Raw genomic sequence first — 22,876 nt, forward strand, 5'->3', positions numbered from 1 at the left:
CCTAACATTTTTATTATCTTCTGATTCAGAAAATTTTAATATGTAGTCTATGAACCAATTCAAATTTCAAACCCAGCTGTTAATGCTTTTCACTGCAAACGTGCAAACTTGAATAGGCATTTGTTAAGAAAAAAAGCTAACACAGAAAAACTAGCCACAGCAATATCCTGATACAATATATCCTAAGATCACCTGAAGGAGAAAGCGTGGTGTGAAATGCTCAAAACCACGCCTAACACATCATGTGTGTGCACTCAGTCATGTCCCACTGTTTGGAACCCTGTGGACTGTGGCCCACCAGGCTCCCCCGTCCCTGGGATTCTCCAGGCAAGAACACTGGAGTGGGTTGCCATTTCCTTCTCCAATGCATGAAAGTGAAAAGTCAAAGTGAAGTCGCTCAGTCGTGTCCTACCCTCAGCGACCCCATGGACTGCAGCCCACCAGGCTCCTCCATCCATGGGATTTTCCAGGCAAGAGTACTGGAGTGGGGTGCAATCGCTTTCTCCGAACACACCATAGTAACAGGTTAATAAATATCTGAACTAAATCTAACAACTGAATACAGAACAAGGAAGGTTTACTTTAATGTCAACTTAATTTTTCTGTACTTGCACTCGATTTCAGATGGATTAGAAAAGATTAGCATCCTTTAGGAACAAAACCTCAGTCAAGCGATTGTATATATAAACATCCTGCTGATCCCAGGATAGCGTTACATGTTGAGTTCTGACGATGGTGCCAAGTGAAGGACGCTTCCCTAAGCTTCTGCCCAGCTCTTCAAGCTATTACAAGGTCTCACTTCACAGAACAACAAAAAGCTGCCTGTTCTACTACAGGGGAAAAAATGTTAATCTCAGAGAGTTACCTGTTTAAGACCACGGCTGTGTATCTTCTTTCCACAAAAATAATTCCACACAAAATATTGGTAAATGGAGAAGGAAAATTTGTCTCTGGCTTTTCTTTCTCTTCAATCTCTTCATCTTCCTCGTCATCCTCAGAATCGCTCCAGGACACGTAATTATCCTGGTTCCTATTATTATACCACTCCACGCTTTCAAACTGCTGCCGCTCATACGGTTTGTATTTGCGTAAGATCTCGAGCAGCTTTATTACTTTAGGAGTGACAAACTTCAGGTCAAGCGAGGCAGGGGAGAAGTGCTCTTCACACAGGGCGTGGATTTTCCGTAGGAAAGTGTCTGTGAACAACAGAAACTTCCGGTGCAGCTCCTCTTGCTCATGTTTGATGTGTTTCTGCAGCTCTCTGACCATCATTCCAGCTACTTTATCGGCACACCAGGGTCCCAGGACAACCAGGACCGCACGGCAGTCTGAGAGTATCTACAAAAAAAGGTAAAGACTCCAATGCGAAACAATACTCCTGCAGTATCTTCACGGGGAGTCCAACTGGGATTTCAGTTGTCTTCAATCTGCCCCTTGAAAATAAACTTACCCCACTAATATCAACACTGGGGTTCATTCCTTAAAAGGTTAGGGAGAGGGGTCAGCAGTCTTTCCAAGCTCTACTTTTTCATACACATGCCCAGAACCACCCTTCTGTTTTCCCCAGTGAAAATAATCAAATGACAGAAATTAAAAGAGGCAACTGTATACAGTTAATAAAGCAACCTCAGAGCTGTGGTCAGAAGTACAACTAAGTCATTTACTTCCAGGTAAATACACAAGAACTACATAGCAGAATATATAAATGTGTGTGCATATGCGGCAGAGTATGTCATTTTATTTTAGGTATCAAAGAAAAGCAAGATGATTTTCCTTGAACTGTATCTGTGCCCCAGAGTGCCACAACTTACAACCCTAGCTCAGACTGGAATGTAAACCCACAGTGAGGCTGTAACTGCCAGTTCTGCAGGCAAATGAAAGACCCACTGGGTTGAACATGGACTTAATGAGAAGACAGTTGCTGAACAGAGTCTGGGCATTGCTGCTCCAGAGAAAATTAGCAAGAGAGAATTAAGGATTCGATTCAACACGGTAGTAACATTCACAGCTGGCTAGGACAACTGACAAATTGTCCTGGGACAATGGTTCTCAAATTTTAAAGGCAACAGGATTGACTGAAGGGCTTCCAATCTTAGACAGCTGGCTCCCACCCCAGAGCTTCAGATTCAGCAGGTCAAGGGTGGGGCCTCTCATGTGCATGTCAAGCAAGTTCCAGAGGGAAGCTGATGCTTCTCGTCCAGGGTCCACACTTTGAGGACCACTGTCCTAAGGAATCGCTTCTCAAAGCTACCCTACTCAGAGATGATGGGCTCCTGTCCAGTTACATACAAAGAAACAACAGAAGAATTCTTTCAGCTCAGGGTTTGATCAGGAACTAACTCATCTGACTAAGAAAAAAAAACTGGGACTCACTTCTTATATTCAAACAATCATGACACCTCCTTAAACCCGGGAGGTCTCCACTTAATAGAAATGTCGGTCAGGTAACACTAAACTCAACCCAATATGATACACTCAATGAAAAATGTCCAAAGATACAAGAAGGTAAGGCCTTAAACGAAAATGTATATAAAACAGCCTCATTAAAAGAAAATTCATTTCAACATTAAAAATGTATCAACGCCTTTTATTATACTCTCTGTACTTACTTCATATAGGCTTACCTGTTTAGAAATTAAAGTAGAATCTCTTTCTTTTGAATGTACAGATATGTTACAGTCATTGATAAAATTAAGTGCTTCTTCTAACTCCATCAGCAGTCTTTCATAAAGCCCACTTCTGTCAGTAAATGGTCCACAGTCTACCACAATCTCACATGGCTGAGAAGTATATCTTTAACATCAGAAACAGAAGTTGTCAAAACCACAATAAATTCACTACAGCATTACCATCCATTATATATCCAAGCCAAAAAAGAAACTCCCTCTTTTCAGCTGTGTAACTACTTGGAGGAACATGCAGGCTCACAACAAGCCTTCCTCAAGTTGTACCCACTTCTACCTGTACTATATTTGCCAGCTAAGTGTCAATAAATGCATAAGGCTAACAGTCAAAAGAATTCTGTTGTTTCATTGTTAATCACAGGTTTTTCATTTTGATTTTTAGGTTTAGAGTTTCACCTTTTGCCCCCTAAGGCATCACCCAGAATGAGAAAATTTGTCAAAATAGACAAGAAACTCAACAATGATTACTTCTCAGACCCAGAAATAGGGAAGGCAGGAGGAGATCATAAGGAGGAAGTATTATCATTAAACGTATCCATTTCCAAACTACTTGAAACATTTAGCATTTGCAAATGTCAACCTTCTTGGTTTTTAAATAAATCTTTTAATTTATTTTTAACTGGACGATAACTGCTCTACAATACTGTGTTGACCTCCGCCACACAGCAACAGGCATCAGACACAAGCACACTCGTGCCCTCCCTCCTGAGCCTGCCCGCCAGCCCCAGGCTGTCACAGAGCGGTGGGCGGAGCTCCGCGTGCCACAGCGCTGCGCCGCCGCCTCTGCGCGATGTGCGCCTCTGCGCGGCGATGTGCGCCTCTGCCGGCGATGCGCGCCTCTGCGCGGCGATGTGCGCCTCTGCGCGGCGATGTGCGTGCTGCAGTGCTGCGCGCCCAGCTCCCACCCCCCTTCCCACACCGTACACGGTCTGCTCTCTCTATGTTCTCCGTCGGAGCCGCTATTCTTGCCCTGCAGACAGGTTCATCAGTAATCATTTTTCTAGATTCCATATGTATGTGTTAACATATGGTATTTGCTTTTCTCTTTCTGACTTACTTCACTCTGTATTATCAGGCTCTAGGTTCATCCACCTCACTAGAACTGACTCAAATGTGTTCCTTTTTAGGGTTGAGTCATATTTTAACATGCCCTCTTAAGGAAAACTCCCCCACATTTCAATCAATCACAACAGTATCATTCCTTGGATCTTTCATGCCTTTCATAATATGATAACAACACACACAATCCTAAAAGCATATATAATAATTAAGGAAAATAAATATATTAAAGATATATTTTAAAATGATAGTGTTCATTATTCCCAACTACAATTTATAAGTGAGATTTTGAGAGCTAAGTAATGCCAAACGCAATAGAATATCTATCAGTTTTTTACCTAAACACCTTAAAGGTCATCAGATTTGTATTTCATATCACATCTAACTTCCATGAATCTAAATGTTAACTTTTCTTCTCATTTAACAAAGAGAACTCTTTCCAAATTCCTACCAAGTGACAGGTGTTTTCATGTCAATGTAACTGATCACCCAACAGTCCCCTGAAGCCACTGGTAATGCCATTTTTTAGGCTCAGGGACAATTAATGACACACTTGAAGTCACACATTAGTGGAGCCAGTCCTCAAAACCCATGTGTGATTTAACTTCACAATCTGAGAAATAAGTCTTCTCTAGTGTAACTGTTTCAAGAACCACTACTTGGTAATCATTAACCTTGTTAAAGGCTGTACCTAACAAGGATATAAGGATAATTTAATATGAACTGAATTAGTCATTGTAATTTAAAAACCTAACTTATAAAGGCTCCCTTCTAACAACTTAGATTACAAAGGCTGTGTTATATGTTTCAATGAAACTCAAAATAGCAACCTCCTCAAAGAGACAAACCTAGAAACAGGTCAGAAATTCACACCCATTTTCAAAATCAGAGGGTGCTTCCCATTATTTTCAATCAGACCGTAAAATACTGAATTCTGTAAATAAATTAATGTTCTTTCAAACCATCATGTGGGATGTTTGGGTCAGAACAAAAAAATGCACACACTGACAGAAAAGGACACAGATCTCCTACTGAGTTCCCAGCCCTCATCAACATGAGCAGACAGGCTGGGACCACGTGTATCCAACATTCCCTCTTAAGGGTGAAACACCACCATCTGTTACACTTTCTGGAAACAAGGCTCAATTCCTGCATCTGAAGATGACTGTCCTGATAAGGAATTCTTAGGTCTTCCAAGGGAGTATGGAACCAAAGGCCTAAAACCACCCTAGCAGGTTTCACTGAAGCCTAGTTAGTCCTAAGTGCTTACCTGTCTAAGACCACCAAGTCAGTTGCAGTTTCAGCATTACTCTTAAGAATTTTCTCCAGTTTCTGAATCTTTTCTTCCAATTCCTCTGGATCACATTTCCCATTTAAAATGGAAGCAGTTAGTCCCAAAATACGAGGACATGATGGACAATTTTCACAAAGCTAATGTAACAAAAGATACTGACAGTAAGGAATTCATTTTGCAAGGCCCCAACCAAAGAGACAGCATCCTGATTAAACATGTCAAAAAGACCTAACAAATACCAAAATGGTCACTTACGGAATTTACTGTAGCTTACTTAAAAGATCAATTTATCAAAAAGGAACATTTAAATATGCTATGATAAACTATGCAATTCACTTATGATAGATCACATAATTTACTGATTTTTATTGTTTAAACTTTTATTATAGATTTAGAAGTTATAAATGTACTAATATTATAAATTACAGATTTAAATGAACATTAGTTTAATATTCAGTCACTCATTCCTACACTGAAACCAAGTTCCCAAAAGTGGTAACTAATATTGCTTTTGGTATATAAAAACATTGCTTTTACTCAGGAATCTGACCTGCATTATTAACACTGATAAAATCTAAAAACTTACCTTCATAATTTCTCGGTAGGGGTGGTCTAGGATTGCAAGATGACACTCATCAAACACCAAAAGGTTAATGTCTGACAGTGATAAGTAACCATTTTTCAAAACATTCAAGGCGACATAGCAAGTCATAACGAGAACCTAAAATAAAACTGCTATCAGTATACAAACAAGCCATTCACCTGCCTGGATATACTTCTATGAAATCAGATTAGGGAACTACTGTATTTTAGGTGAGGATTAAGAAAGTCATCATTAAAAATCACAACAACAAAAAAATTACAACAAAAATCTCAATGTATGGAAGCTCATACTTGAGAATCAAGATGTAAAACAAGGAAAACATGGAAAGAGACAAGAAAAAAAATACTGATAATGGAGACCAAGTTTTTATGATAAATCTACTCAATCCACTTCAGGTTTTCAGCTTCCTCATAATTTGATTGATGAGACCTGTCAGTTTTATCAGATCACAAAATAATTCACACAGTTTTTTCCTGTCAAATTTACAAGGTTTTCTGGAAGAAGACACGGACTCCTTAGTTTTTTTAATGGCTTATCATTCTGTGGATTTTAAATGAGTTATTAAGAGAGCTTAACTAAAAGACGCTTACTCCTTGGAAGAAAAGTTATGACCAACCTAGATAGCATATTCAAAAGCAGAGACATTATTTTGCCAACAAAGGTCCATCTAGTCAAGGCTATGGTTTTTCCAGTGGTCATGTATGGATGTGAGAGTTGGACTGTGAAGAAAGCTGAGCGCCAAAGAATTGATGCTTTTGAACTGTGGTGTTGGAGAAGACTCTTGAGAGTCCCTTGGACTGCAAGGAGATCCAACCAGTCCATTCTGAAGGAGATCAGCCCTGGGATTTCTTTGGAAGGAATGATGCTAAAGCTGAAACTCCAATACTTTGGCCACCTCATGTGAAGAGCTGACTCATTGGAAAAGACTCTGATGCTGGGAGGGATTGGGGGCAGGAGGAGAAGGGGACAACAGAGGATGAGATGGCTGGAGGGCATCACTGACTCGATGGAAATGTGTCTGAGTGAACTCCGGGAGTTGGTGATGGACAGGGAAGCCTGGCGTGCTGCGATTCATGGGGTCGCAAAGAGTCAGACACGACTGAGCGACTGAACTGAACTGACTGAACCCAATATGTAAGACATACTAGCAGACCAGGGACTGCCTGAGGTCAGTTAGGAAACATCTCTTAACCATTTCAGATTCACCAACACGTGAAAGGCCCTCAGCACGAGCTGGTGACATGGAAACGTCTAGGTTACAGGAAGTGACAGTCACTCAGTCGCGTCTGACTCTCTGCGACCCCATGGACTATACACAGTCCGTGGCATTCTCCGGGCCAGAACACTGGAGTGGGTAACCTTTTCCTTCTCTACGGGATCTTCCCAACCGAGGGATCAAACCCAGGTCTCCCTCATTGCAGGCAGATTCTTTACCAGCTGAGCCACAAGGGAAGCCAAGTTACAGGAAGTCTCCATCAAAAATACTAAGATCTCAACCAAGAAATGTCAAGGCATTTAACTCAAGAGTAAACTTTCTGAAAGCAAGTTATCTGCAAGATGGAAACAGATCATAAGAATTTGCATTTTCAAACAAAAAATCATACTGTAAAGCTGTTTCTTTTCTATTCAGTAACAGCAACACAAAGGACTAGGTTATTTGGATTTAGGATGAGATTATAGTAAGAAAATGCATGAGGACTAGTTTCTAGGCTGACTAAGTACAGGAAAGTAGAGTCTTCAAACCTAATTCACGTAATGAGGGCTTCAGGTCATCTTATAAATCAAGGACTTGTACAGATTTATTAAGTGAAATTTCTTCATTTATGAGTCTTACCTGATGTTTAGTAAACTCTAGGTTCCATTTCTCTTTTGTCCAAGATGCACTTACTTCTAAGTTTGAGTATTCCCCGACCTTGAGATCTGAGTGAGTTCTGACAGCTGACACTTGTTGAGCAACCTGGTTTGCTGATTACAAATACAATATTCCATGTAAATGCAAGAACTCTTCCCTAAATGGCTCTCTGGACGACTACTGATTAAACAGCTAAGGGAAATCCTTATTATTATATATTATATCTAACCACCAATTTTTTACATAGCCAACTTAAAATCATACTTTCACAGTTATCTCCAAAATATGCTTCTTATACTCACCACCCTGCCTCTCTGTCACTCACTTTACAAAGTCTTAGATCACCTTCCTTCTTTAAGGTGCCTTTCCCCAATCTAAGAACACAATTTCTAGGCTAGAAAGGCAACTACTATCCACCCCTCCTGCTTTCTTCAATAAAATCAGATTGTATCACCAAGAAGTAACACAGACTGATATGCATTTAAAGCACATGAGAACATCACATGCTGAAACAATCTAAAAAGAAAAGAAAAAAAGGAGAGGAGTGACATGGTTATGTTAGTACTTGAGCTGTTTATATTCACATTTTATACTTTTTATTTTAATACATAACCCCAAACACATAAAAACCTATACTTTAAACTCTTACTGAATATCTAACTTTCAAAAAGCCTCTGACTTTCTTTCTACAACTGGTATAGCAAAATCATAAATCAAAAAGTTACCTATAATCAAGCTCCTTATGATACATTTTGTGAAACTGAAACATTAAAAACAAAATAACTAACTACTGAGATCAGATTATATTCCAAAAGGAATCCTTCAAAAGAAATGCAGAGCCAGAATTAAATGCAGTTCCATTTAAGAAGAAAGCTAACGTTTAACATCTATGAAATAGGATGACTATCATTTAAGAGAAATACTATGTAAAGTTAACAAGTAAGACAGAATGATATTCTGCTTCAACAAGCACATTATTCATCAACCTCTCTATACTTTCAAGACTTTAACTTTATACCCCAAGAGCAAATCTGCTTAACCATAAGATCTCATCCAATTTCCTCCATGCAATTTGATAAAATAGTGCTTTATTACCAGAGTTGACCAAGAACACCGTCCTTTTGCCATTTCTGTTGAAGTCTCCCCTGATCTGATAGGACAGCTCTTTAGTGAGTAGTACTGCAATAAACGTCTTCCCTGAGCCAGTGTTTAAACAGACTATGGTATTATGATCCAGAGCTGCTTCAAGCAGTTCAACCTAGAAATACAGTGGGGGAAAAAGATTACACACTTATCTAAGTACAGAATTTTAAAAACTGGATTTTGTTTCAATTCAGAAAATTCCACTGTTTTCTAAAATCTTCCTCCAATAAATTTGCCCTTTCAAAAAGCTTACCTTCTACATGTTTATTTAATAATAATAATCAGAGGCATTAAAATGCAGGTTACACATAGCCATGCTGTATAAATGTGCTGAAATGGCATTTACAATTTCTTTAAAAATCATTTTCACAGGAACAGAAACTTTTCTAGAATGATATGAACAACTGAAACACTATAACTTAATGGAAAATAAGTGGTTATTTAAAATTCATTTGCAAAGTCAAAGTAAAGAAGAAAATTAATGATTTTACTACTGCTTATTATACTGATCTACTCTTATTTACCACTTTAGACCAACTGTAATATACTGTTTCTTTAAAAAAAAAAAAAAAGACTATAACCATAGTTCTGACAGTCCATGTTTGTTCAAACCAATCTCGATTCCTACCCAGATCATGAGGACAGACACACCCAAATAGATACTCAGGAACAGTGAGGTTTTTACAGGGTAAAAAAGATAAGAAATTTCATCAATAAAACTATCAAATCAATTACCCAGCAGATGTTAGGAAAGAAAATGACTATTAAGAACAAAAGTATTTGGAATGAGAAAATTAATCAGAAGAGGAAAGCTTAAAAAGGTAAAGGAGTTTTATAGAAGTTGTGTCAACTGTATGCAAATTTATTCCATTTTAGTGAAAATGCTCCAGTATTAGTGTTCTCATTAGTACCTGATATTTTCTTGGCGTATAAATGTTATCATGAATTGCTTCTTGTTGCCATGGCAGTCCAAAGAAAGGACCCATTGGTGAGGAAGCAGGGGTCATGAGCTGCAGGCCTGCCATGCTGAGGGGTTGCAAAGCAGGGCTTTTCATTCATCCAGTGTCTCTTTCATTGCATTTTTGTTCTAGCACAGCTTACTACAAAAGGGAAAAAGAATACCATTACACAACCATGCAGGGTTAAAAACAAAAGAAAGCACAGAAACAAGAGAAACATCAGAATATCGTTCCTATAGGCCTTTTCAAATTCTTCCTGTAATTGTTTTAGCTTTTTCTTGATCTAAGAGGATCTGTTTTAAAAGTCAAGCATTCTACACTCGCCAACCCAGCAATTCTATACCCAGAAACCTGCCTGAAAGGATTAGGCAGATGCACAAAGATGTAAACACATGAATATTTATTGTCATATTATTACTTAAGAACAAGAAATAACCTTAAAATGAATTAATAAAAAATTATCTAAGTAAATTATGGTCTAGTCTTAAAGTGGAAAACTTTAAATCCATTAAGATAATACAGATCTATATTTACTGACATAGAACCATGTCCATAAAATACCTTTAAAAGAAAATTTGTATACTATGATGCTCTTTAAAATAAATATGTTTATATACAAAACATGTAAATATATATGTAAATATATTTCAAACATCTGTAAATTCTATGATGCTATTATTGATAAAATAATGAGAAAACTGTATGAAAGGCATTTCATACCACGTACACACAAGAAGGAGTCAAATGCCACCAACATTTGGTCATTTTATCAAAGGACCATAAACAGAGAAGAAGGTTATTTTTCTTAACTGACACCCTATCACAATTGCACAGCTGACTATTTACATAAGTATCTTTAAAATCATGCATATCCTAGATAAATTAAAACAAGGCAACACCATTTTGTGAAATAAGAGCTACTTCATGGTATCTAAGCACTCTTCTATATTTCACATATTCTTCCCCAAAGATAAATTTGATTATGTGAAAGGATAAAACAGAAATTCAGGCTTTGTAAAACTCCTAACCTGCAGATAAAGGGTTAGGGTTCAAATCTCTATGAGAAAGCCCACCGGCGCAGGACTGACTTGCCCGTAGAAGGGAATTTCCCCTTGTGCTGCTTTGCAGTGTTCACTGTTATTACTCTATGAAACTGGAAAGAAAGAATCCCCAGTCTTTGTTCCTTGACAACAAAAACTTTGAATCTCCTGACCTGTTAAATTTATAACCATGGCACAACACAGTGACTTAACTGTTGTGTCTAATCCACCAAGAAGCCTCGAGAGTACAGTCTCTTGTATGCATAGGCTTAACACCAAAATTTTGATTTCAGAGCTTAATTCAGCTGACAAGAATTCAACATCCAGTTAATACAAGTAGCACCTCCAGTAAATGGCCGCAGGGCCTCAGGCCTCAGCAAGGCGGTGTGTTTGTGGACCAGAGAGCACGACCATTCTCAGTATCCCTCTCAGAGGAAGAAGGCAAGCAGAGTGTTCCAGAGTACACTATGAAAAACTATCAAGTCCTTCTTTTGCCGGGGTCAAACAGAACTACATTTTCCACGAGAAATAATGTGCTCATTCTCTACTGAACCGAAGTCCCAACAGCCTTTCCTCCTACCTCTTCTATACTCAGCACTCACTTCTCTCAATTCTGCAGGCCTACAGGATAAACAGTCTCGGGTTGATCAGTCAAGCTTCCTACTCAAGCCGGGGGCAGAGAACCTGAAGTGGAAGGCTATTTTACCTAACAGCCTGAGACCCGGAAGGTCATGCTGAAGGCCCAAGGCTGAGACCTGCAGGCACTTCCCACATGGCTACCCATTCTTGGGGTATCTCCACACGGTGCTCCTTATCCGCAGGTTCCACTTCCACAGGTCAATCTATCCTTGGCTGGATGAATCCACGGATGCAGAGGCTCAACTGTACTATGCAAGGGACATGAGCACCTGGGGATTTGGGCATCAGAGGGTCCTGGAACCACTCACCACGGGCAGCGAGGGACAAGTGTACTTCTTCACTACTCTAGGCCGCTCACTGGTATGACTGTTTAAGCCTGATGCTTCACTTCCCACCCAGCCCAAATGTTAATCCAAGATCAAATAAATAAATGGTGGAGGGATCAGGAAAAAAGCCCAAATCCTGCTGGTGGATGGAAATTCTCAAAGGAGAAAAGAGGGCAACTATGTAAATCCTCAAACACACCTCCTCCACCTCCAGGAACCCTCCTTCTTACCACTCTCACCGTTTCTTCTGATGTAGACAACATTAGTGGTAATGATAGAGCCAGAAAAGTCTAAAACATAAATGAATGTTCTATTTTTAGAACAGTGTTAAAAAACCTATTTATAAATACTTAAAAATTTATTATAGACTATATAAAAGTTAGAGAAGGCAATGGCACCCCACTCCAGGACTCTTGCCTGGAAAATCCCATGGACAGAGGAGCCTGGTAGGCTGCAGTCCATGGGGTCGCTGAGAGTCGGACACAACTGAGAGACTTCACTTTGACTTTTCACTTTCATGCATTGGAGAAGGAAAAAGCAACCCACTCCAGTATTATTGCCTAGAGAATCCCAGGGATGGGGGAGCCTGGTGGGCTGCCGTCTACGGGGTCGCACAGGGTCGGACACGCTTCAGTCTAAAAAATAAAATCTATTTTTAGAATAGGCTTAGAATAGTCTAAAAAATACAACGATGCTCTATTTTTTTAAGGGCACATGATATTCTTCAAAATTATCAGTATCATAAAATACATAGAAAAACTAAAAATGTTCCCAATTAAAGAAGACTGTGGAAACATGACAACTACACGCAGTAACTGACCTCAAACTAGATCCTCTCCTGTTATAGAACAAAGGCTACAAGGGCCATTATCGAGTCCAGCGATAAGGCTGCAGACAACGCACCGTTACACTCACTGAGATGAGCACTGCGCCATGCGTGTGGAGGGGAGCACCCTTATTCTTGGCAAGTCCACAGTGACGTATTCAGGAGTAAAAGGGCCATAATGCAGGCAACTTATTCTCAAATGGCTCAGAACCAGAAACTACACATAGAAATAGAGAGTGGATGTGACTGATAAAGCAAATGCAGCAAAACAGGTAAAGCATGTAGTCTTTGTCCTAGTCTTATTCTTTTCTGTAAGTTTGAAATTTCTTCCAAATAAAGAGTTTTAAAAAGTAAATAGTTAAATATGACCCATGAGACCAGCATCTCCTTGAGTGTAGGAGCTGTACCTCTCACATATACCACCTACCAAACCAAACCACGCCCCAGACGTAACAAACAAACAACACAGGCTTGTAGGGTGAAGACGCCACCTAGGTGCATGACAGACACCTTCACACGGCGTCTCTTTCCCCTTCATCGGTTATGTCACGTTGCACATATTCTAAGAGACACGGACACGGCTCATTCTTGACTGGCACACACGTTCCATGTGAACAGGACGTGTGTCTCATTCTCTGCAGCTCTTAAATTTCCGTACGTGTGTCATATATATACATCTAAATAAAAACGTGATGAACTCAATCAGAGATTCATGAATGTCCACACAATAGCATACACAAGGGAAGCACAGACAGCTTAAAAGAGATTCTACAGTACTTGGTTTGGAAATGCACACCCACCCGACTCCTACTCACCCTGAAGGGCAGATACAGGAGAGAAAATCTGCAAGGAAATGGAGAACAGGAATTGAACCCTCCCATTACATTCCCATTAGGTCACAATATTTAAACTAATTTTCATTCACTTCGCACAATGACTGGCCCCAGTAATATACTATCTATTTGGGGAAAGCAAACCCAACACTGAAAACTCAACAAGTAATCCAATAACATGAAAACTCAAAAAGCCTATGATTTTGCCAATTTTTACTTTCTTTGGCATGTTTAAATAGATTTTTTTTTTCCCTCTCTCTTAACTTGGCCTTAACGAAAAGCTCTGAATCCCTACTGGTAAGTAAAAGTTCTAGAGTTTCATAGATTAACTGCCTCAGCAGAGCCAACAGGATAATCCACGTGACTATTTTCCGATCACAGATTTTAACAATTAACACTCATCAAAGTGGTAAGACTTTCATAGTTTTGGATGAGTCGTTTAGAAACAACTTAGTAAGACACATGAATAAACTCTCTTCCTTTTTCCACATAGGATAAAGCCCAGATTTACCGTCTTAATGTTTGAGATCTCTGTGTTGCTGTTGTCTGAACTGCATTTTGACATTGTGATAGCAGTTTATTGGAAAATCACAGCATACCCAAGCTTCTGCTCTAAAAATAAAGGCAAAAATAGCCAAGTTTAAGATTCTTGCACTTAAACTGAATATAAACACATCTACAAGAAAGTTCCATTGATATGAAAAGTTGAATAAAAGGCCATTATTTTGTATTAAACTTTAAAACAAAAGACATCTGGGTTATTTTAGGATACTAAGTCTTATTCTAAAACAAAGAACAAGAGAATGAGCTGTAACAACAGCATGCCTGATTTCCAGAGATCAGGGGCAGGGAGGAGGTGGGGTTATACAAAAGTTCAAGGAAAGATCTTAAAATGAATACAACGAAATCAAAGTACATAAAATTCTAAAGAGAATGACTAGGAAAATGGAATAAATAAATAAATAAATGTGTGTGTGCGCGCGCGCGTGTGCACACAGCTGTTCAGTCATGTCTGACTCTCTGCAACCCCATGGACTGCAGCCCAGATGTGTTATTTCCTAAATTCATATACACAAGAGAAGTACAGAAGGTCACCAGAAGAGGTACTTGTCTGAGTAATCCAAATCAGCTGGTGGTAAGTCTTCAGCACATGTATGAAGTCTTATCAGCAATTTAAATTTCTCAAAGAAAATTTAAAACATGATCTTAAAGAGCAATTAATCTAACTATAAAGTTTCATTAAATTCATGTATGAATAAAAGAATTCAGGAAGACAGTTCAAGAATGTTAATACTGTGGAGAAATTTAAAGTTAAGGGTGGTCCCAAATAATCCTAAGAGACTAGATATCAAATAAGAAGCATAAAGCAATGACGTGAAAAGCTTAATTCAATTAACAAATGTTGATTTTCCTAGATCTGGTACCAGATTTAATTTATGCTCCTTAAGTTCAACGCCTCTATTACCACAGGGTCAGGAAAAAATGAATTGGCAGCGGTCTCTTCTCACTTATTTGCATCTGGTCTAGTCTATAGCAGTTTAAAGGACATTCACGTAGAGGTTGAACTTTCTCATTTCATACATAAATTGGTTTTGCTAATAAGTTAATAAAGCAGAATGGGGGAACCTTAACACTACTTTAGTATTTACATATTTACCTCAAAATGCTGATTCTAAGTTCTTTCAGTTTCCAAGTCTGTATTAATTCATACCCTAGGTAACCTAAAAGCAATCAGAGAGAATATTTTAGAACATACAACTCATTTTTAAAAAACAACTTTAAGAAATTTCCTACTTGACAAGATTTTCATAATTTACTTATCCGAATAAGATCTCTGATAAAAACATTTCTTGTATTTATTTATTGGGAGTCAAGAACACAGTATATGTATGAAAGAGTTGCCCTTTAAAATTAGTATTTATGATGTTCTATTACAATTGAAAAATTTTTAAAGCTGTTAGCACAATCCAATCAGATATATAAGGGAGAATTTCTGGAAGTAAATTACATTTTCCCCCAGTAAAATCTTGACTTTAAAAACATTTAAAGACTACGCTAAGTCCATATCGTGCTCTCATGAGCTTATAACCCCTCTTCTAAGGAGCCAGTTTATGTTTTCTAAAACTGCCTCATGCTTTGACTTTTAATTCCCTTCTACACTGCCACCTAATATGACGCAAATTCAATACACCAACTTGGCCTGATATGTCGCACTAGACATCTTCTCAAGTGATATTCACCTCTATTCTAGAAACACCAAAATAATAAGCTGACAACCCTTGAAAATTCAATGCAACTACACTATTGCAAAATTACTGTTGAGTTATCCAAATTACTTCCCTAAACAATTCTGTATAAAGAGACATTAGGAAGTTAACATGCCAAGCACAGTGATAATTTATTTTATTTTCATACTACACAGCTAATAGGTCAAGTTTTCTAATTTTAATTGATGATCATGATTTAAATTACCGAAAAAAAAAAAAAAAAGTGTTTGATAGGGCTCTTTAAGATAACTCTGCAAAAGACACACCACAGACCACAGGCTTAGTCAAGTTCCAGTATAAACCAACAAATTTAATCTAATTACCATCTAAATCCCGTATATGGCTGTATCCTTTCAGACAAAGGCTGTAACAATGGCTAAACCCTCCTAGTCTTAAATCAAAGGCATCTAGAGCTTCCTGCTGCGTATTTTCAAAACTGGTAACAGAAAACCTCCAACTCATTCATTTTATTATGTATCAGAGTCTGATACTACTAACTTGACGAATATCAGTGTCCCAATTTCATCTCTATATGAAGTCCAAAACGCGCAACCACCATGAAGTCCCAGAGTGAACAAAAGAAAACACACACACAGTATCGATACTGTGACATTAAGACACTGTTGAAAGTGCTTCTGGAAGCTAACATATAAAACTAAAAATGTCTTGACGAGCTTTTAGTCCCTACTGACAACTATGCTATGGAGATCCAAGACATTAATTTTAACTCCAACCAAGCCTAAATGCTAAAAGCATCCCTGGCTATGGATATAAAATAACAGGTTTAGAATACAGGTTGATCATATAAGCACAGATTAAAAATAAGTGGCTTAATTCTCCCATTTCAAAACAAAGGGGAAGGCATCCCTCCCCCTTCCCTCTTTTTCAGAACTCTTTTCAGTCCTTGTCGGCTGTACTTGAATCTTTCTAAAAGCTAAGTAAGCCTCTAGCCAGTCTCACTTCTCAGGAATGTTTCCTTAAGATATGTTATCACCAAGAAAGATATGCCCCATCTCCCAGTTTCCCAGGATGGCCTAATTTGTCAACCGACTCCAAATTGCAAAACCTGCCTCCAGTCGTAAAGATACAAGAGAATTGGAAATTTTATCTTGAAAACACGAACGTAAAGTGTTGTAACCACTTAGCTATACAAGAGATTAAGACTTCTATCTTTGCGATCTCTTTAGTGGATAGCCTAGATACACATCACATTCTGGTTTAATGCTTACTCAATAAAATTGTTTCCTCCCCTTCTACATTTTTGGAGAGATTTTCTGGTTGGGAAGAGGTCATTTTTAATTATATTTTCCCAGCATCAGCTTAAAAAAAAAAAAAAAGTTCAACTCTCAAGCGGTATACATGATAAATAACAAAACCCCTTTCTTAAAATTTAAAACCGTAAAGAAATCCTAAACTATGCTGCCTTATGGCACTGGAGAGAACGGTTTTCAAAATGAAAAGTTGGCAAACACCTCCTCTTATCCCTAAAAAGGAATCTGCACACAGGGAGGATCCAAAGTGTTTACAAACAACTCCCACCAACCTCCCTTTTCGAAATTAAAGTTAGAGGAGAAAGAGAGTCAGCTGTTTTAAGCTAAGTCATAAGTAAAGGCAATGAGCTCCCCTCTTAATACTTTGGGGCATACAGTCACTCCCTCCTCACGGAGGCCCTCTGATAAGGCAGGACACTGGGTAAGGCCTCTGGGGATGTAGAAGGCAGTGTTTTCTAAGAATATTTTATTAAAATCATCTGAATGCTAGCAGATGACCATCTGTGTCAGGAAGACCAAGGCCCATCCAACTCCACCACCTCTCTCTAAGTTTGTTTCCCTCCAATAAAAGAGAACACTTGATTAGTATGAGGATTAAGAAATTGAATGCATATTAACCTTGGTAGAGAAAAAGTGCTTACCCAGAAATGCAGATGACACCACCCTTATGGCAGAAAGCAATGAGGAACTAAAGGGCCTCTTGATGAAAGTCAAAGAGGAGAGGGAAAAACTGACTTAAAACTCAACATTCGAAAAACAAAGATGATGGCATCCGGTCCCATCACTTCAGGGCAAATAGATGGGGAAACAGTGGAAACAGTGTCAGACTTTATTTTTGGGGGGCTCCAAAATCACTGCAGATGGTGACTGCAGACATGAAATTAAAAGACGCTTGCTCCTTGGAAGAAAAGCTATGACGAACCTAGACAGCATGTTAAAAAGCAGAGACGTTACTTTGCCAACAAAGGTCCATCTAAGTCAAGGCTGTGGTTTTTCCAGTAGTCATGTATGGATGTGCGAGTTGGACTATAAAGAACAGTGAGCGCCAAAGAATTGATGCTTTTGAACTGTGGTGTTGGAGAAGACTCTTGAGGGTCCCTTGGACTGGAAGGAGATCCAACCAGTCAATCCTAAAGGAAATCAGCCCTGAATATTTATTGGAAGGACTGATGCTGAGGCTGAAGCTCCAATACTTTGGCCACCTCATGAGAAGAGTTGACTCATTGGAAAAGACCCTGACGCTGGGAAAGATTGAAGGCAGGAGAAAAAGGGGACAACAGGATGCTACAGTTGGATGGCATCACCGACTCAATAGACATGAGTTTGAGCAAGCTCCAGGAGTTGGTGATGGACAAGGAGGCCTGGCGTGCTGCAGTCCATGGGTTCACAAAGAGTCGGACACGACTGAGCGAATGAACTGAAAGAAGCCACACTCCCATCTCTTATCTATAACCATTGTTTTCATAGAACTCTTAAGACTTTAAGGAACTCCTTTAAGAACCTAAAATGTTTTATTAATCTTAAGATTCAATATAAAAACAGCATTCTCAAAGTTGAAGAACTATACAAGATTTTATACAGTATTTTTAATCAGATGAACTTGAAAAACCACTAACTCCAAACTACTAGTCACTATGAACTTACAATAAAATGAAAATCAATTTAAATCGCAAAGCATGGTATATAATGTAAAATAAAATTAAACAGCTTTCTGCCCGATCTCTTTAAAAGCAAAAACCAAAAAATACTATGTGCTCCTTCTGTTTGGCTCCCCAAACTTCACTGAAAACATTAGTTAACTGTTTTTGAGGCAATGAAATGGTTCACATGCTTGGGCAAGTAATCATTCTCACCATTACCATCCAGTAGACAAGCTTGGAAAATATAAAACGCAAGAAAAGAGAAAACAAAAAGATAGGAAATATCCAAAATACCCATGATACATGAAATAAAGATTTCAAGGATTTACCAACCATTATTTGGTGAATACAGATTATGAAAAGACTACAGTCAAATCAAAGACCAAGAGACCAAAGAGGAAAAAGGACAATAATTTCAAGAATTTAAACACTGTAATTTTTAGTCTTAGGTAAATACACAGCACAACAGGAATATTTCTATTTTCACTTTTGTCATAACTATCATTATTAATTAGAAAGCCTTGCATATTTAATCTAGCCTGCAACATTACACAAGCTACATTCAGATATGCTTCCTCGGCATTATCATTTATAAGAACAAAAAGTGCCCCTCCCACCTTTCCGAAAAACGACATGTCTAACAACAAATAAGGGAGTGCTCTGGTAAACCACAGATGGCTCACTTTACATGGTGCGCTTCAACTGAGCTATTAAAATGATGACAGTCTGTAATAAACAAAAATGCTTATGTTATGGGATTCAATGAAAAAAAAAATTTTTATTTACAGGAAGATCTGGTTGTGTCTTCAAGTTAAAAACTAAAGAAAAGAAGAAAGGGAAGAAGGGAGGAACAGAGGAAAAGAAAATTCCCCCCAAAACTGAGCATGGGATTACTAACGTAAGTCATTTCTTCTTCCTTAAGGCTCTTCTGTATTTTAAAATTCCCTACAATTCGGACACTTTATTACATTTAGAATTAAACAAAGTTTTAAAGTGAGAATGAAGACAATAAACATATATGACTCTGTCTTAAGTACTGGCGAGAAGGACTCCGTTCTTAAGCCACTGAATGCGGTTGAAGATTTACCCCCGTTTCTATAACTGACACCACAAATTCACCAGCTTTCTTTTCCTGCACTACTCGATGAACCAAACAAATTCCTGCATTTCTCTAAAATCTGTAACATAAACATATTATGTTTACATTTCAATGTAATTATGCCTAAAATTAAATTTGTCCAAAATTGAAGTTGAATACAGGTCAAATATCATTTTAACAAATTCCATCCACCAAAATCTCCATATAGAAAGTTAACCCTAGGCTGCCAGCCAATGGCGCACTTACTTGGAATACTTCTTAAAAAGACAACATTCCAACACATCAAAAGGGCACAGATACCCACCTCTGCCCTTCAACTCACCTATAATGACCTTTCCTCTGCAATTTTGTTTTCAGAGAGGTAAACATTTAATACATCACTAACTTGCAAGGTGAGTTTTTAGGTTAATATTTGCTTTGAAGTTTCTGTACTTCACTCAATAAAAAACAAGTGCTAGAATGTTAGGCAATCTTTCCTCTTACCACGTTAGAATGTCCAGGAGGAAAAAAAGGGTCACAGTTCTGACAGGTTGCTTTAAGACACTACACAAAGCGAAGATTTCACTAGTAAAAGAGAGGTCAGTTCTGAGACAAAAGGAGCCTAAGAAACTGCTAAGGGTAACAAATGCTTACTCAGTGTTGAGTCAGGAAGCAAATGTGTTCAAGTTTCGGGTGAGAGGCAAAGCCCTCATCATAGCCATGTGCAACCACGCATGCGCTCTGCTTTCCCCGTGACTCCACCACGGGTGCACCACACTCCCCAAGGACGAGTCTCTATTTCCGGAGCCCCAAGCCCTCCGCCCCACCCCTAAACTTTCCCTAATAACCCCCATCATTCCGCTCTCCTCTCTTCCAGCACAGTGGGGGCTCCCTACAGCACCCAAATCAGGGCTTCATTACATATGCTCCACATTAGATGTTATTGCCATTGCTCCTTCCCCCCAAAATTCTAAGACCTTTGAAAGGAAAGATAATCTCATACTCGACTAACATAGAGGAAACCTGGCAATGTCCATAAAAATATTTTCATTCATTAATTCCATGTTGAAAATGAATCTTATTGATCTAAACCTAAATTAACCTGCATCTTTTTGTGACCAAATAGAAAATTCAGTTTAGACACTTCCTACTTTTAAAAGATTTTAAACAACCCAGATGATTCCAACAAGTTTAATACCCCTACTCTTGCCCCCTCCCCCAACAAAGAATACTTCAGAGCTGACCTGAAACTATCAAAGCAAGAGATGCATCAATTCATGCAATGATAATTTTGACATCATCCAACTATATCCATTCTCCCACCCTAGCCCTTTTCATGTAACTCCCAACCTATAAAATTCTCATGGATGTTTCATTTTAGAATTTATTTTATTAGGTTTAAAATTCAGACAAAACTATTTAATGTCAACCAATAAATGTAGGGAAAAAATGACAGAAAAATCACCACTTTTAACCATCACATTAGTAATTAAGACAAGAATCACTGTTGCTGTGCAGTCACTATGTCATGTCTGACTCTTTGAGACCCCATGGACTGCAGCAAGCCAGACTCTTGTGTCTTCCACTATCTCCTGGAGTTTGCTCAAATTTACAACCGTTGAGTGAGTGATGCTAACTAACCATCTCAGCCTCTGCCACCCCCTTCTCATTTGCCTTCGATCTTTCCCAGTATCAGGGTCTTTTCCAATGAGTCAGCTCTTCATCTCAGGTGGCCAAGGTATTAGAGATTCAGCTTCACCAAGTTCTTCCAATGAATATTCAGGGTTGATTTCCTTTGGGATTGACCAGTTTGATCTCCTTGCAGTCCAAGGAACTCTCAAGAGTCTTCTCCAGCACCACAATTTGAAATCATCAATTCTTTGGCACTCAGCCTTCTTTATGGTCCAACTCTTACATCCGTACAAAGCTACTGCAAAAACCACTGCCTTCCACTTTTTCTCCTTCTATTTGCCATGAAGTAATGGAACCAAAGCCTCTTGATGAAAGTCAAAGAGGAGAGTGAAAAAGTTGGCTTAAAACTCAACATCCAAAAAACAAAGATCATGGCATCTGGGCCCATCATTTCATGGCAAATAGATGGGGAAGCAATGGAAACAGTGACAGACTTTATTTTCTTGGGCTCCAAAATCACTGAGGTGGTGACTGCAGCCACAAAGTTAAAAGACGCTTGCTCCTTGGAAGAAAAGTTATGACTAACCTAGACAGCATATTAAAAAGCAGAGACACTACTTTGCCAACAAAGCTCCGTCTAGTCAAAGCTATGGTTTTCCAGTAGTCATGCATGGATGTGAAAGTTGGACCATAAAGAAAGCTGAGTGCTCAAGAATTGATGCTTTTGAACTATAGTGTTGGAGAAGACTCTTGAGAGTCCCGTGGACTGTAAGAAGATCCAACCAGTCCATCCTAAAGGAAATCAGTCCTGAATATTCATTGGAAGGACCGATGCTGAAGCTGAAACTCCAATACTTTGGCCACCTGATGCAAAGAACTGACTCATCTGAAAAAAGACCCTGATGTTGGGAAAGACTGAAAGCTAGAGGAGAAGGGGACAACAGAGGATGAGATGGTTGGATGGCATCACCGACTCAATGGACATGAGTTTGAATAAACTCCGGGAGGTGGTGATGGACAGGGAGGCCTGGTATGCTGCAGTCCATGGGGTTGCAAAGAGTCAGACTTGGTGACTGAACTGAACTGATGTGACCAGATGAGCTTATCTAAGTATTTTTATTGTTGAGTTTCAAGCCTGCTTTTTCCCTCTCCTCTTTCACCCTCATCAAGAGGTTCTTTAATTCCTCTTCACTTTCTGCCATTACAGTGGTATAATCTGCATATCTGAGGTTATTTATATTTTCCCTGGCAATCTTAATTCCAGCTTGTGATTCATCCAGCCTGGCATTCTGCATGATTACTCTGCATATAAGTTAAATAAGCAGGGTGACAACATACAGTCTTTTCATTAAGAATCATTAAAGGATGACAAATCTATTGGGTGAAAGTTTCAAAGTCTCTCTGTATATACTACCTACTAATTCAAATGAAAAAGCAAGAGAGTTCCAGAAAAACATCTATTTCTGCTTTATTGACTATGCCAAAGCCTTTGACTGTGTGGATCACAATAAACTGTGGAAAATTATGAAAGAGATGGGAATACCAGACCACCTGATCTGCCTCTTGAGAAACCTATATGCAGGTCAGGAAGCAACAGTTAGAACTGGACATGGAACAACAGACTGGTTCCATTGGAAAAGGAGTACGTCAAGGCTGTATATTGTCACCCTGCTTATTTAACTTACATGCAGAGTACATCATGAGAAACGCTGGGCTGGAGGAAGCACAA

General features: G+C 38.8%; 1 protein-coding gene across 7 annotated transcripts in view; it reads right to left on the bottom strand.

Annotated features, from left to right (window-relative positions):
- DICER1 (dicer 1, ribonuclease III) overlaps positions 1 to 22,876 on the bottom strand; it is a 75,767-nt gene that overhangs the window by 37,939 nt on the left and 14,952 nt on the right. For 2 of the 7 annotated variants that reach the window (XM_055556657.1, XM_055556664.1), the window contains exons 2-11: positions 14,917 to 14,980; positions 13,771 to 13,871; positions 13,242 to 13,269; positions 9,548 to 9,736; positions 8,589 to 8,751; positions 7,476 to 7,606; positions 5,624 to 5,758; positions 5,014 to 5,174; positions 2,625 to 2,793; positions 866 to 1,338 (exon numbers count right to left, since the gene is read on the bottom strand). In XM_055556657.1, the coding sequence (XP_055412632.1) occupies positions 866 to 1,338; positions 2,625 to 2,793; positions 5,014 to 5,174; positions 5,624 to 5,758; positions 7,476 to 7,606; positions 8,589 to 8,751; positions 9,548 to 9,691 (1,376 nt within the window). In that variant the 5' untranslated portion in view covers positions 9,692 to 9,736; positions 13,242 to 13,269; positions 13,771 to 13,871; positions 14,917 to 14,980. The remainder of the gene's footprint in view (positions 1 to 865; positions 1,339 to 2,624; positions 2,794 to 5,013; positions 5,175 to 5,623; positions 5,759 to 7,475; positions 7,607 to 8,588; positions 8,752 to 9,547; positions 9,737 to 13,241; positions 13,270 to 13,770; positions 13,872 to 14,916; positions 14,981 to 22,876) is intronic. The other 5 variants (XM_055556660.1, XM_055556661.1, XM_055556658.1 and 2 more) reach the window with 5 other exon arrangements.

The sequence above is a fragment of the Bubalus kerabau genome, chromosome 19, assembly GCF_029407905.1.
Source record: "Bubalus kerabau isolate K-KA32 ecotype Philippines breed swamp buffalo chromosome 19, PCC_UOA_SB_1v2, whole genome shotgun sequence".
Lineage (NCBI taxonomy): Eukaryota > Metazoa > Chordata > Mammalia > Artiodactyla > Bovidae > Bubalus > Bubalus kerabau.